At 36.7% G+C, this 16,596-nt stretch overlaps 1 protein-coding gene across 3 annotated transcripts; it reads left to right on the top strand.

The window, feature by feature from the left end:
* Positions 1-90: 90 nt before the first annotated feature.
* On the top strand, positions 91-14,866 carry LOC126970562 (ankyrin repeat, SAM and basic leucine zipper domain-containing protein 1). 3 transcript variants are annotated; one of them, XR_007730664.1, is made up of 9 exons: positions 93-342; positions 549-663; positions 1,787-1,915; positions 6,961-7,184; positions 8,382-8,635; positions 9,928-10,179; positions 11,704-11,932; positions 13,117-13,207; positions 14,695-14,866. XR_007730664.1 is itself a non-coding variant. In XM_050816537.1 (8 exons), exons 1-8 carry the CDS (start codon positions 274-276, stop codon positions 14,848-14,850), a joined length of 1,428 nt encoding a protein of 475 aa, XP_050672494.1. In that variant the 5' UTR covers positions 94-273; the 3' UTR covers positions 14,851-14,866. The 3 variants fall into 3 exon arrangements, 2 of the variants coding, with proteins under 2 accessions (XP_050672496.1, XP_050672494.1); XM_050816537.1 differs by lacking the exon at positions 13,117-13,207 and having other exon boundaries at positions 94-342; XM_050816539.1 differs by lacking the exons at positions 1,787-1,915; positions 13,117-13,207 and having other exon boundaries at positions 91-342.
* The last annotated feature ends 1,730 nt before the right edge of the window (positions 14,867-16,596 follow it).

Raw genomic sequence — 16,596 nt, forward strand, 5'->3', positions numbered from 1 at the left:
TTGTAGTTTACGTAGTGATTATATTCTCTTTGTTAGTTTGTATTTTTTTTTTTTCAAAATTTTCAGTATTTACGCATTACTGGCTACTGCAATAGAGCAATTTTGTAACTCATTGTAATTTGAACGTATTTAAATTCTCTTTGACTATGTAATTAATTTTTTACTGTACTGTTATAGTCTTAATTACCTATATCTTTTAAAATATCAATTTCGTTATCTGTAGTATTTATTGGTATTTAACTACTTATATATAAAACTTAATATATATTAAACATGTTTCGGCCGGCTGGACTGTCCGATGAAGATTCTGATAGTGATGATTATGGTTATTGTGAGAAACCGGTATGAATAAGTAATTATTATTTATGTGCCTTTGAATAATTTTGTAATCTTTATGGTATTCTGTCGTACAGATTAATGCAATGAAAATGGAAGCTCCAAATTGTGCAATCTCACCATCAAGTTATCAGTTACAATTACCGCCACCACCACACATATTTTTGATAAGTAGATTTGTGAAATGAAAATTTAACTATAATTGTTTGCAGATAAAAAAATTCAATTATGCAGCACAAGAAAACATTAAAAAGAAAACTGAAAATAGGCTCCAGGATGCTATCATTAATGGAAATCTTAAGGAAGTTGAAAAAATTGTATCATTAGGTAATGGTGTTCCTTATTACTGTATGCATATCATTGTGAGGGCTGAGGGCTAGACTGAGGAAGACATCATGTTGGTGGCGCACTAATTTTTTAATGTCTTTATTGTAGATCTATCAAATAATGCAGAAACATCCACTTTCAAGTCTTACCAACTTTGTTAAAAGTGGTTTTTCATATTTACCTACACTGCCTGCCAAATATGGCAATGTTGAGGTGTCCAAAATATATAAATTAAAATGATTTGAATTCTAAAATGAATACCAAACATTATGTTTACACCAAGAACAAACATAAACTTGTTATGCCTACTACTTGTAGGTACATCACCATATATAAATGTTTATACAACATCATCCAGAAAATGTACAATGTATGAATTTTTTTTTATAAAAGAAGCCCACACCCGTCTTGCATCCTGTCTCAAGTCAGAGGCATACATTTATGAATAGTAGTAGTTTTTGATTTTCAATAATTTTATTTAAATCCTATTTTGAACAAAAATATTTGAATTTCAAAACAGATAGTACTTAACAACATCCGGTAAATGCCAATGCTAGTAAAAAAATAAAAATAGGTAGCATAAAAAGAATATTATCATATGCCAGATTCTTCCAGTTATCCCATATCTATGGATCTTAATTAACAGGCTTTACAAGATTCCCAGTAAAAAAGTGGTGCAGTGTTTATAATTATATATAAATAACAATATAATACAGAAAAAGATTATTAGCCTTTGTTCATGTAGCTGATTTAAAAAATAGATTCGATGGATATTGACATACAAATAAGTTTCTTGCAGCATAATAAATCAGATATACACCAGTGGAGCAAAGCCTGATCTCAATCTATAAGTGTTATGTTGAAGTTAACAGATATTGTTATATTAACCAATAGGGTGATTGTGGGTGAAACTGTTGGCTAATGTTGATGTAGGTAGACTATGATCACATTGAGACAAGAGTACTACAAATAATAGGGTTTGAATGTCTACACTGGGCAGAGACAACAGATATCTGTAGGTGACACATGTGATTGATTGTCTTGTAGTGCATTGGAAAATAATAATTATTGTAGGTTTTGAGACAAATAGGTTTCATGCTGTATATAAAATTATGAATTTCAGATCTGAATAATAATATCAATATGCATCTAGAAAGTGATTGGACAGGTCTAATGCATGCATGCTTTCATGCCCAGAAGAAAATAGTGGATTTCTTTTTGGAGAAAGGTGCAGATCCTAATGTCCATGCAGGTAAATAAGAATAATGTTAATTACTTAGATTATGAAGATCGCATGTGTCTACAGGTCCCATAGTGATATCGCAGAATTGTATCATCTCATGGGCTGTGTCCAAATCGCAATTGACGACATACTTGCACAGATCAGATCCCTTAGCTGAAATCGTCAGCGTTATCCAAGTCACCCTTCAACTGGCATAATAGAGAATGCTGTCCTTATTAGATTTTCTGCTGACTACTCATCACTATTTTATATATATATATTTATATTTCCGAGACCTGGAGGGCCTACTGTCAGTCTCTGTTTAGTGATCCGCAGTCGCATTCTTTTCCTTAAGCTGAGCCTAATACCGATGAACTGGAGCCTGACATACTGGAAGATGAAGTAAGAGCAGCCATTAAACATCTCAAAAATGGCAAGGCAATAGGAAGAGATTCTATCCCTATAGAGACAATCAAGGCGTCAGGAGAGTATGGTGTACAAATCTTCCACGCGTTGTGCAACAACATATGGAGGACCTGCGCTTGGCCTCGCGATTGGGCGCACATCGTGTTAATCCCTCTACACAAGAAAGGCTCCACCAAATCCTGCAGCAACTACCGCCTGATTGCTCTGATACCCCATGCTAGCAAAATCCTTCTTCACATCTTGAATGAGCGTCTGAAATCCTATTTATCTAGAGAAATATCGCCAGAGCAGGCTGGGTTCGTAAAAGGAAAGGGTACACGGGAGCAGATACTGTCCATCCGCCAGATAATCGAAAAATCCCGAGAATTCAATAAACCTACATATATCCGTTTTGTTGATTTCTCCAAGGCGTTTGACTCTGTCAAGTGGCCGAAACTCCGGAATACTCTCCTAGAAATGGGTACCCCAAAACATCTGGTATCACTTCTTAGGCACCTTTACGAAGATGGTACGGCCTCAGTACGAACTGATGAGGTTCTATCCAACAGTTTCCACCCTAGTGCAGGAGTCCGACAAGGATGTATAATTTCTCCATTACTATTTAACATCTACACAGAACTGATTATGAGAATTGCTTTGGATGGTTGGACAGACGGTATCACTATTGGAGGACAAAACATATCGAACTTACGCTACGCGGATGATACCACCCTCTTAACAAGTAGCATCCCTCATATGGAAGAGCTACTACACAGGCTGGAAAACGTTAGTCTTGATTTTGGCCTCAGAATTAATCGCAGCAAGACCAAAGTGATGATTGTCGACCATGCTAAGAACAACTCGCCAGAGGTTAAGAAAGTAGCAAATTGCGAGGTAGTGCCTACTTACATATACCTGGGGGCACTGATTTCAAATAATGGCGGCTGCATAGACGAAATCACACGGCGCATGGCAATCTCCAAATCGGCTATGGATAAATTGAGGAAAATATGGAAGGATCGCAATATCACTAAAACCACAAAAATACGACTTGTAAGGGCTCTCATATTCCCATACTCCTCTACGCTGCTGAGACATGGACCCTACGAGAAAGTGAGAAGAAAAAGATCAATGCTCTTGAGATGTGGTGCTGGAGAAGAATGCTCGGTATATCGTGGACCGAATTCCGAAACAATGAGTCCATTCTTCGGGAGCTCGGCATCGAACAGAGACTGTCCACTACCGTACAAGCTCGCATTCTCACTTTCTTCGGGCATGTATCGCGACGTGGAAGTGACTCCATAGAACGCTTAATAGTGCAGGGTAAAGTCGAGAGCACTAGACCAAGAGGCAGGTCCCCGATGAGGTGGACGGACCAAGTGAGGCAAGCTGTCGACGGTACTCTGCATGAATGCACGAGAAGAGCGGCAGTTCGCGACGAGTGGCGTCACATTGTGAAACAGGCCACTAACCTCGACGTGACGACCACGACCACTCTAACAAGAGTGTAACGCCGAAGAAGAAGAAGACTCATCACTATAGTTACCAGGTTTCTATCTTCCACACCCTTCTTGGAATGTCCGACCATTGCCTGGTAGTGGCTATGCCCAGCGCCCATGTTGCAAACCATGTGTAAACCGCCACATTTGGCTACCCTTGAGACAAGGTTTGTTTCCCTATTGATGATCCCAATGACTGTAGTAGCTAATGTGATGCTGCAGGGCATGTATATTTTCATACAAAGCTCTGTAGTACCGATTGGTGTCAGATCACAGCCCTGGTTCAATGTGTTAGTAAATGCAGCAGCTGACTGAAGATCAGACAGTTGACTGATGTGAAAACAGCTCTTTTAGTTTCTTTTGCAACACAAAATGATATGGAAGTACAGCATTATGTCATATGGTTTGAACTGTGGGGAAATACTGCGGAGCCATTGGAGCAATTGAAACATTCAAGTTGATAAACATCCTAACCCTTCTCTCACAATACATATTATATACACTCAGCGGCACAATTAACCGCCCACCTTGATTTTTTACGATTTTGGTTAAAAAAAATTGTGGCCTTACTTGTGAATGTTATTTTATAACGTAGGTATATTGAAGTAAAATGAAAGATAATATTGTTTTTAATTATTACGTTTTTTTATAAAAAGTCTGAAAAACACATTGACCGTAAATTAACAAATGTGATGAAATGGCTTAAAAATAAAAAATCTGTTGAATAAATGAATTCTAATAGTGCGTATTTCCACCTCTAGCCCTCATGACTTCCATCAAACGGTTTGGCATGCTGTCGATGACATCTTTGATCTGTTGTTGTGGAATGTTCTGCCACTCCTCAATCACGGATTGTTTTAATTCATCTATGGTGGTTGGGGCTGGTATGCGGCTTCGAACACCTCTTTTTAAATTGTCCCATATGTGTTCAATAGGATTTAAATCTGGGCTCCGGGATGTCCATGTTAATTTTCGAATGCCGACGGTATCCAGGTACGCGGTAACAACTCTAGCAACGTGGGGGCGAGCGTTGTCCTGCATTAATAAAAAACCTTCGCCAATAAATGGAGCAAATGGCATTACATGAGGTTCCAACACTTCTGTTACATACCTCTGAGCATTTATTCCACCTCTTTCGAAGATAACCAAGTCGGTGCGTGCTTCGTAAGTAATGCCGCCCCATATCATGATAGAGCCACCTTGGTAACCTACTGCTTCCACAACAGTACATGGTGCAAACCTTTCATTCTTGCGTCTGTATACACGCTGGCGACGTCAGGACCGTGCAAGCATATTCTTGTCTCGTCAGTAAACATATCATTCTTCCTTTGTTCCATATTCCATTCGGCGTGCTCTCGGGAAAAACGAAATCTTTCTCTCCGGTGGCCTACGAGCAATTGTGGCACTCGAGATGGTCGAAAAGCTCCAAGGGCATTCTCTCCTAGTCTTCTTCTCACTGTTCTTCACTGAGGTGCATCTTTTTCGGTCCTGTCCTGGTCTTCGCTCATAAGAGCCAGTTTCCCGAAACCGTTTCACTGCATCCCTTAAGGTGGTACGTGCGACACCAAGCTTCCGCGCCACGTAACGCTGACTAAACCCTTCGTCGATAAGAGCGACGGCTCTCGCCACTGAATTAGCATCAAATGGCATGTTTGTGATGTCCAAACACTAGCTTTAAGTTACGAAACCAAAACAAACTCAAATTGTTTACTTTTAATGCCACTGAAGCAATGTAAGCAGTATGGCACCGATAACGATAATGAGACGAAGTTCGATATTTATCCTATTCAAAACTTATGCGTAAAAAAAACAAAGTTAAGTGGGTAGTTTGTAATTCTTTCGTCACTACATTTCTTTCACACTTGACTTATTTATGCCCAATAACTTACAACTGCGATAACATCAAAATTTGCCACTTTAAAAGGGTGGGCGGTTAATGGTGCCGCTGAGTGTAGATATTATAATGTATGTTAGAAAAAAAATTTACTGAAATCAAGAAATATCGTAATTAATAACCAACATACGGACAGTCCCCGCTGTCGGCAATCGCCCTCAGATAACTGTTACTGCTGCCTCGTATTCGGCAGAGTAGAGAAGCCGCTTTTTTTGCGTTGAACGGCGCTAAAGCTATTGACTCGCTATCTGCGTGTGCAAACATAGCTGACGCGCTACAAAAACTAGGCAGGTCCATCAGTGCTCTGAAGGTAGTGTTATACTGGACCCCTGTCCGATTTATTATTGTAGCACACCCACAGGCTACTCGAGTAGAACGATATGCAGTATGCTATACAAGAGTTATGTTTACTACGTGGACGGCCAGATCTTTTTCTGTCACAAACAGAGGAGGCCTAATTGTATCTATTAATAGCCCGGTACACAAACATTTTACTAATACCAAGCATATGGAGAGTTTCATAATTGCATTCAGCTCCATACCTACTTTGTGTAATGCAATCACAGCGATTTGGTTCTCTTTATCACCCCACTCCATTTTAATATCGCAAAACATAGAACAATGTATTGGCGCTAAAATGAGAAAGCTCGACGAACAATCATATATAAATTACAGATTCCAAATTCAATCAATGTAATATTTTATTTTAATTGTAACAGTATTTATGGCCAGACTAAGTATTAAATTGGAAATGCTTTGTTCCATTTTTTGTTAAGGTTCAAGTTTATAAATAATTTTATTATTTTGACTAATGTTTTTTTTTATAATTAATACAAATTTGCTGCCCACAGTGGTTTTAATATTCTTTCATCAAGTATGTAATCATTTAATGGGAATAATATCGAATTAGGATATTGTCCCCACTATCTGGATGAGTGGTGTTACTCTACAGTGCGATCTCCCACATAAAACCAAACTATGGTATGAGCAATGTGCGTTGTTTCCAGCACGATACGACATGGGTACCTTCAATAAGCGTACACCTTTTTAAAAGACTAGCAAACTCATTTAATTGCTCTAGTGTTGTAAGAGAATGTGAGTAGTGGTGATCTCTTCACATCGGGTCACCTGTACACTCGCTTGTATGTTCGTATTCTCTTCAGTAAAAAATCATGTTACTACTTGCACACTGTACAAAAAGTTTCAAGGTTATCATTTCATAGGTTGAAAAATGCTCAAAAGACATTAAGATACTTAGATAAGTTTATAAATTACAGATTCTGTTACTCCAGTCATGGTGGCATGTTCCAACAGATGTAATGAAACAGATGTACACGACATAGTGTCCAGTTTAATAGAACATGACTGTCTGCTGAATGTGGGAGACAAGTACGGAGAGACTGCACTCATGAGAGCCATCGCTAGTGGACTGACTTCTGTGGTGGAACTAATACTAAGTACCGACGTCAATATTGAAATGAGGGATCGCCAGGGATGGACGGTAAACTATTTGTTGGTTGGGATACAATGAGATACGCTGATGAAGTAACAACAACTGATATTTTAATAAAATCTTATAGAAATGTAATTATACAGAACAATGTCGACTTTAATATCAAAATTATTAATAGATTATAGTGATTTGATCAAAAATAATGAGAATTCGCAGATTTTTCCCTTACATACTTGACCTGTGTATGTATGTATGTATGTGTGTGCATTTTCAAGAGATGTGATACTAGTAGCTTAATTTGTCTCGATCTGGTTTGAGTTGACTATAAAAAATGTTTCTTGTCAACATTGAATGTAACATGTCTATGTTATCAAATGTATCAGTCAGGTTTGTTATAACAGGCAGGGTGTGTGATTTTCTTTTGAATTTCACCAGATCATTAATGAAAGGAATATATTAGGGTTTAAAGTATGAAATTGTCGATTGCCGAAAATTGAAATTGGTTTTTTTTAATATATAGTTATTTAATCAAAGTAATTACCATTATTATCTATAAATTGCTGTCCTCTAATAGGAAGGTAATTTATGCCATGCGATAGAACTGCGGTGATCTATAAGAAAACTTTTTGATCACGTAGAAATTTTTCCATATCACGAAAAAAAAGTTTGTCGGTTACAGCAAGGTTGCTATCATTGTTCGGAGTTCGGCACAGAAGACATCTGCCGTTATTGCTTGACCAGATCGGAGAAAGCTATAGTGAATAGCACCATGCTGAGACCCCAAACATTTACCTTAACTTTTTTTTGGTTAGCTTTGCTTGCGGCGTTGGACAGCCATTGCATTTTTCGTCTACAGTTGTCGTAAAGAATCCACTTTTCATCGCATGTCACGATTCGATCCAATATTCTTCATTTCTGTATCGATTCAACAAGGTAACACAGGTTTCAAAATTGCATTTCTTTCTGTAGATCAGTCAAATCACGTCAGGTAACGCTAAATAATGCCGCTAATTCTTTGATCTCTTTCAATTCATTGTAATTCACCTCCAAATGGTTTGTTCTTCAAACCAAAGTTTCCATCACGAAAGCGTTTAAACCAAAATCGCACGGTGCGTTTATTATCAGTCTCAGTTCTATGTCATTTCGTAGTATCTATTACAATAAAATGGCAATTTCATACTTGAACCCCTAATATATTATTTTAGTTTAATATATTTTAGTTAAACGTAATATATTTTATTGCAGGCTGTATTCTGGGCAGTTCATCATAATAAACCAAAAATATTGGAATTACTGATTGGGAAAGGTGCTCGGTTATCAGAAGTTGATATGCAAAGCAGAACTCCTTTGGATATCGCTGAGTCTCACGAGTTTAATGATATAACGGACATTTTAAAAAGATATATCAAAAAAGATGACAGTGAAGACACAAATGAATGTGACGAGAATGTCATAACGCCATGGCAACACTACTATCCAGGAATCACAAGTAATGAAAGGTATGTTCTGTTCTAACTACCACTATTACAAAGTTTATACAAAATGCCTAGCAAGTAAGTAATGTATCTGTTTTGTTAATTTGAAACATAATCTCAATAGTTAAGGTGCCTTGAACCTTGAAGTAATATTTTTAAATTCAAATTACATTGCATGACATTAAATATTTATTTCAACAAATAGCTTTTTGGCAAATATCCAATTTTTATGGTTTAACTTATTTTATTGTATTGTCACTTTTGCCACACAAACACATTAATTAACTTGCCTTGTAGAAGCATAATAATAAATACTTTGAATAACAAATGATTTACTAAATTAACTTTTTAACCAAAATTAAGGAACGATGCTACAGTAAACTTCATTAATTAACCATATATTTTTTAAATTTAATTTGATTAATCCCAGAAGTGAGGGATATCGCTTTAAAAATATCAAATTGTAAAATATTTAATGACTTTGGTCGTCAGAAGAGGCAAAAGTCACGCGATAAAAAGAGAGGCAACTTCTGGGTTACTAAGAACGTAAGTTAATAACGCTGTGCGATCTGAATTGCACCTTATTATATGGCCGCAAGAGTCCCTATTGCTTTAATTGATTTTGCGGAGTGAGCCTTCTGTACTTGTACTATTTTATAATGTTTGGTGATGGTAAAAACTTTACAATAGTTCACTTGAAGCCACTACTGGCTACAATATAAGGCGCCAAACTATGAAGGTAGTCATAGTTAAGGAGTGACTCCGCGGAAGCCAGCAGGCGGCGGCATTACTTACAGGTGCGAGTGTGAGGCCGCGCGACATCTCACACTTTACAACAAGTGAGTGATGATGCAGCGATGAAGCGTCGCGCACCGCCTTGTGATTCTTGAAATAAAAGATAGTAGACAGTAGTCGCCGGCCGCCACGTCGCGCGGAGTCGCTCCTTTAGTCTCAATAAAATCATTCTTATGCATATTTCTATATATTTAGAAGCATTTCAAGTGTTCGCTGGCTGTTTTGAGTGTTGTTTAGAACGTAAATATGATGAGATATAAGTGTCACAGTTTGTGTTCAGTAGAGCCACTCACAGTCTGTACATTATCACTATATATATAATATGTATATCAATCACTACATCGTTATTGTGAATATTGGAGTCAAGATATTAATTTGAAAACAACGAGCGCAATGAGGCGTGATTCCTCACTTGGACGTCGAGTGAGAGTCGTCGTCGAGAACGTCGCATCAAGATGCTGAATAGATGAATGATTGAAAGTTGTGAATAATGTAAAGTATTTTTTTTTTATTATTTTCAGGCCAAACTATAGTGGTGAAATAAGTCACCTTCTCTACGGAATGAACTGTGCGCGGCTTCAGCGTATTTTCAATGAAAGTAGAGTCGATTTAAGGACGTTTCTCTTACTTGAAGATGATGATATGATTAACATGGGTGTAGAGATGCCCTTCGAGAGACAGAGGCTTAGAGTCGGTCTCCGAGCATTTCACACGCGGGCCTGGAAGTTGACATCTGTGGTTGGATTGCAGATGCGACAATGTGATCACTTCAGGTTTGTTATAATATATTTGTGACCTACACACAGATCTTGAGCGGTGAACGACATGCGCATGTCGGCGTTACGCCAGGGTCCATCACGTTGAAATAGCACACTAAGAATTTCTCAGTTTATACAATCACAATCTTTTAAAACAAACAAATAAAGTTAGGTATTGTTAAATAATTCCTAAATACAGCTTAATATATATAATGAATGTTTTAGTGAATTTATATAACTTCAAATGATTTATATAATATAGTTTGTTAATTTAATTTGATAAAACATTAGTAAGTAAGAAGATGGCGCTGCAAGCAAGATTCGAAATGCAATTAAGAATGACTTATTGCATAAAAAAATATGTTTGATACAGAATAACGGTATAAATTCTAATAGAAATTAATTTAAATATTTACACAGTATATTCATAAATTTAACATAAACATCTTCAATCAGTCAAAACAGTCTGTCAATTGAATATCAGACCTTAATAAATAACGGTTTTGCGTCTACAGATAGCTATTTGTATTTAAATCTTATATATTTCATATATTCCTATAAAAATATATTCACTTTGTCGTCAAAGTAAAACATAAATATCAAGTTACCTACTATTACCGGTAGGTGGCGATTTGCGCCCATACGCACGATATACAGTGTAGGTACAGCGGACACCTGGCGCTGCCTGACGTGGCTCCGCTCCTTGATTAACACCATCCATCTTCCCTCAATTTATTATTGTTTCTAAAATATACTTATTTCATAATCTACAGCTAATAAAAGGGTCTTGGGACATGACGTGTCAAATAAGTAATATTTTTTTTTGTGTGGACTGTGAACTAACATATTAGTATTACTATTGCGACATTTGAAAGTTATTTCAAATTGTGATTTACCATTAACACAACCTTTGATACGTTACAGTAATACTCGACACGAGTTTAAATGAATGAAACTGTCAGCTTTACTCTAGCTGCTTTAAATTAAAATAAAACCTTGATCCGAGACTTGAATAAAACTTGTTTGTAATGATGGCTCAGTGGATGGAGCGCCGCTGGACCTCACACAACTAGTTACAGACACTGTTCATGTACACCTCGTATCATTATCAAGTCTACTGTCCTAGTGGCAGCAGTACATCGGACAGAGCAGGTGATAAATAAAGTCTTATAAATAAAAAAAAATCTTCTTTTATTAATATAACTAGTAGTTGCCCGTTGCATTGGCAACTAAAGGTTTAATCTCAATAAAATGTTTAAGAAAGGGTTAACAGAGAGAGTTGTCATACTGAAACACGCAGGGCAAGACATTAAGTTGGCATAGCGACATCCCATTCTTGACGGACGCCACGAAAGAAAGGGAAGATATAATTAGTAGGATGGGCTCACGTGATTAGAAGCGGTGAGACAATCGCCTATGGACATGTGACATATCATAACGCATACTCCATACACACATATATATATATCTATGATATAATATATACCTTATTGCTTAAATACATCAAATTATATTATTATATTATTTAAAAAATTTCAGTGTAGGCGGTTCCTTAGCTATGTTGGGAAGTCACTTACATCAGTTGTACGTCCTGGAGGCCACGCTTCATTACGTACTGCGAGACTTTTGTAAAATTCAAAACCAGATTAAATTCGAGCCCCCGGACTCACCCGTTATTGAGAAACTGCATTCGGGCGGAGCAGCACTGTTACAAAATATATGTAGGTTGAGGAAGGAAGTTAAAATTATGACAGAAACACACGACAAGGTAAGATGACTTGTGTATCAGCTATATGATGAGGTAAGATCTCCGGAATACGTTGGATGAGGGCAGCCCACCACCGGTCGTCGTGGAGATCTCTCGTCGTCTTCCGGCTGACATGATGATGATGTATTTTATGTGCACGATTTGTTCTCTTGTGATTGCAGAAACATTATTGTTGGACTTGGTGTTATAATTTTATGAATTGAAATACACGTATCCTGTGTTGGAGGCTAGACCATTGTGTTGTATCTCCAATAATTTAGCATTCATTATAGATTTGAATCACAGTCATAAATTCCAGAGACTTGTAAAGTGTCATTGTCACAGTAACTTTATCTGTATTTATTGTGGCACCTCTACTTTTTTGGATTCTTCTCATTTGGTTCAATTTTCAATTCAGAGCTATTTACTGTTTTCATAACTAGTTTTAAATTTTTCATTTTACATACATACTTAAAATCACGCCTCTTTCCCGTAGGGGTAGGCAGAGACCACTTCTTTCCACTTGCTACGATCCTTACATACTTGTTTCGCTTCGTCCACTTTCATTATTCCTTTCATACATGCTCTCCGGTTTAGGGTACTCTTGACCTGGCCTTTTTTCAAGACGTCCCTGATTTGATCTTGAAAGTCCGCCTAGGTCTACCCCTTACAACACTTTCATTCACACGGCCTTATACATTTTCTTCGTCAATCGTTCTTCATCCATTCTCTCGACATGTCCAAACCATCTCAGCATAAGCAGCAGCTTATTTCCTCAGGATGGTAACACTATTTCTTCTCAGTAATACATATTTGGGCATTTTTTTTCTAATAATATTTTTCTTTCCATATTTAATTTTCTCAACAGGTGTTCCTATTCCATTGTAAAGATCTTCTGTTCTAATGTTTCTCTGTCATTTTTATCTGCCACATAAGTCGCAAGTAATATGGTCAACTGTTTTCTAATTTTTTAATATTTAAAGATTCGAGTTTCAACTGTGTAAACTACACAGTTGAAACTCGAATCTAATATCCCTTGCAATTTACCCGATCTCAGAATTTTAAATTTTCTTCTAGTAACTGCTCTAAAAAATTTTCTAATGTTTTCTTCGAGCCGGTATATTTGAATTTTACCAGAACTTGAATTATATTTTAACAAAAACTACTTCATGTATTTGTTTTTTTTTTTTTTTTTTATGGAATAGGAGGACAAACGAGCGTACGGGTCACCTGGTGTTAAGTGATACTCTCCTGCAACACCAGAGGAATCACAAGAGCGTTGCCGGCCTTTAATTTGTAAGTAAACTGCACGCGCATAATGATGAGCTCATACAAACTGTATACTTTGATGTTATAAGACGGACCTATCGCCGCATAGAATAATATCTGATCTTTATAATATGTTTGGATGACGGGCGTAGGTCGCCGTGAGCGGGCTTGTTACCATTACGTTACGTTTTTGGTCATTTGATGATATGATGCGACTGACATACACACTCCTGTCGACAGTTACAGAGGAGGTTGGGCGTGAGGGCGACAGAGGCCCGAGGTCCTCATAGGTGGCGCGTTCTTGTCGCAGCTCAGTTCGAGATTAAAGAGGAATCACATAGCATTCCTGATTACAAGCAAACCATGCCCGCTTCGTTTAAAATACTCGAGTTGTGTCCAGCAAAGGAGATTGCCCGTTTACCGCCTACGTTTTTCTCATGCGCCAAAATGAAATGAATATAGTATTTACTTGCTTAATTTTTACCATCATCTAGCCACCGCATTCAATGATTTGAACAGGGGATACAGGTCTACCATCACTGACTTATTTGCATTATTTAGGAATAGGATAGGATGTTTTAATTTTATTTAATTATTGTGGTCTTACTTGTGGTTTTGCTGACTTAATAATTATAATATAGGAGTGTGAACACGATCAATAAAATCTCCAAATGTTGAAATACTTAGTTGTACCTGTGTAATAGCGTAACCCAAAACATGTTTTGTCTTAATAAACGCGTTTTTATTCATGTACTTACATAAATGTTATCACTCATAAAATTGTAAATTGTTTATTTAATAAATATATAATTATTATATTACCTATGTATTTTATTCAACAGTTTAGTGTTGTGTAGTTTATTTATATTTACTTATGGAATGTCTACTAAATCTGCAAGTTTGCTTATTAGGTAGGTAAATATGTAATTAGGCCGTCTATGGTTTGGTAGGTCCAGTAAATTCTTTTGGAAATGAAATTAATTTAATGAAAAGCATTTCGTAGTTTGTAGGTTCGGGTATGTTAATATAATATCATTGTACATAAACTAGTTACTTACTGGACATCATACGAATTACTTTGATTTTGAGGTTATGTTACATTTTATAAAATAACATCTATACCCGTATTTTGATTTAAAAAATGATGACCGGGGGGGTAATCTGTGGATGTTTACATATCATTTAAAAGAACTATGAATTTGATGCAATTCTAGGCGGCGGTCCATACATTTTTTGGCCATTTCCTTTGATGTGACGCATTTAATACAGCTAGTGTGAGAGCACGTTTTAACCAGTGAGCCAATCAGATCAATAGACTGTTTTTAAAGTATTTCATTATTGAGTAATGGCAATCCCTTGGAGGTAGATTAAAGTTGTACAGGCGTGGCTTGACTTCGTGGAAATACCATTTAGATACGCTACGATACTATCAATGTCTGCGTTTTCAACAGATTCGCTTGACGTTTGAGGTCGTTGTCTGTATTTGGGAAACTATATTCTCTTTCTTTTTTCAGATAAGTAAAAGTAACCCAACTCCGGCTGATCTTATTCAGGAGAAGTCGACCAAAGAAGTTATATTAGCTTATGCTTCAGATGTTGTTAAGATTTGTTCACTCGGATTCCTCATTTATTATGTTAAAAATCATATAATTGTTCCTTCAATAAAATAATTATTTTAAGATCAAATTGTTTTATTCTCATGAGGTGTCTCAACGCATTAGGTATTATTTTCATAAAATCAGAAAACAAACAAACGTAAGACTTTTAAGAAAAACCGAAACTGAAGGAAGTATGTGTTCGGTTCCCGCGTGTGTCGTATCGAAGAGAACGCCACCGGGGGAAACTAGTTTTTAACCGACTTCATAAAAGGAGGAGGCTCTCAATTCGTCGGTATGTTTTTTTTTATGTTTGTTACCTCAAAACTTTCGACTGGGTGAAGTGATTATGATAATTCTTTTTTTATTTGAAAGCTGGTGCTTCCCGAGTGGCCCCATTGTAATTCGGTCCAGATCTGACAGTGGAATTCATAAGAAAACCATAAAAGTCTTAAATTTTGCTATACATACGTATAGCAAAGTGGATGATAAATTTACGTATAACTCAATATCGCGCCAACCGATTTCGATGATTCTTTTTTCATTGGAATGGATATACTTCAAAGATAGTTTGGTTAGGTTCTGATTACGGAATCCATGACAAAGTAACGGAACACTGTCTGTAATCAAATTGCAAAGTACTGACGTTCATTGCTGCATTGAAAAATTTTGTATATTTACACATATTTAGAAAAATTTTTAGTTAGTGTACTTCAAATTCACTAAAAATCATAAAAAAAAATCATTGTGTGTCTTCTACCGCATTTATCACGGGGAGTGTTCCGAAGAGCTGTTTAACCTGATTCCTGCCGCCGAATTCCACCTTCGCACGACACGCCACAAGTTAGGATATCATCCTCACCATCTGGATGTGTGGCGGTCCTCCACAGTGCGGTTTCCAAGGAGCTTTCTTCCACGTACTACAAAGCTGTGGAATGAGCTTCCTTGTGCGGTGTTTCAGGGACGATACGACATGGGTACTTTTAAAAAAAGCGCGTACACCTTCCTTAAAGGCCGGCAACGCTCCTGCGATTCCTCTGGTGTTGCAAGAGATTGGCGGCGGTGATCACTTAACAACAAGTGACCCGTACGCTCGTTTGTCCTCCTATTCCATAAAAAAAAATTAACAAAGAAATAAAAAACTACCTTCAAAAACACTATTACAAAAGAATAGATATAATATGCACTAAAAAGAATAATAATAATTGCGTATTTGTATACAGTCTAATTAATTAATCTTATTCTAGTTACGATTATTGTAATTTTTGGAGTCGGTGTCATCCAAGATAGGGGTGTTACTACATACATAGTTATAGGTGAGATGTGCTTGAGTCGTGAGGAGGCGAGGTTGCGGCGGAAGGACACCGATTCCAAAAATTGCAATAATCGTAACTAGAATAAGATTAATTAATTAGATTGTATAAAATACGCAATTATTTTTATACTTTTTAGTGCATATTATATATATAGATTTGGAATAGTGTTTTTGAAGGCAGTTATTTTTTTTTTGTTAAATTTTTTATCTACTACGAATAATGCCTTTGATGTTAGGAATCGAACCGGTGAAATAGCCCTAAGGAATACTCGTTATAGATTCATTATAATCAAAGCAGTAGCGTGTTGTGTTGTCATAACATCAAATAGCAATATCAAAATAGCAGCGTTAGTGAATGCATAATATAAAAGCATATACCTAATAACAAAACAACAAATTTTATAACTTTTGTGTGTCCGTCTGTTGTTTCGGGTAATCTCCGAAACGGCCAGACTGACTTTTACGAGACAATAACTACTTTTGTTTCGGAAAAATAATTAGGGTTC

The sequence above is a fragment of the Leptidea sinapis genome, chromosome 21 (assembly GCF_905404315.1).
Source record: "Leptidea sinapis chromosome 21, ilLepSina1.1, whole genome shotgun sequence".
Lineage (NCBI taxonomy): Eukaryota > Metazoa > Arthropoda > Insecta > Lepidoptera > Pieridae > Leptidea > Leptidea sinapis.

Excerpts from the sequence above, each read along its gene's own strand:
- LOC126970562 (XM_050816537.1), top strand. The coding sequence starts at position 274 with ATGTTTCGGCCGGCTGGACTGTCCGATGAAGATTCTGATAGTGATGAT. Across the intron at positions 10,180-11,703 it reads CGACAATGTGATCACTTCAG|TGTAGGCGGTTCCTTAGCTA; the intron begins GTTTGTTATAAT and ends AAAAAATTTCAG. Across the intron at positions 11,933-14,694 it reads TGACAGAAACACACGACAAG|ATAAGTAAAAGTAACCCAAC; the intron begins GTAAGATGACTT and ends TTCTTTTTTCAG.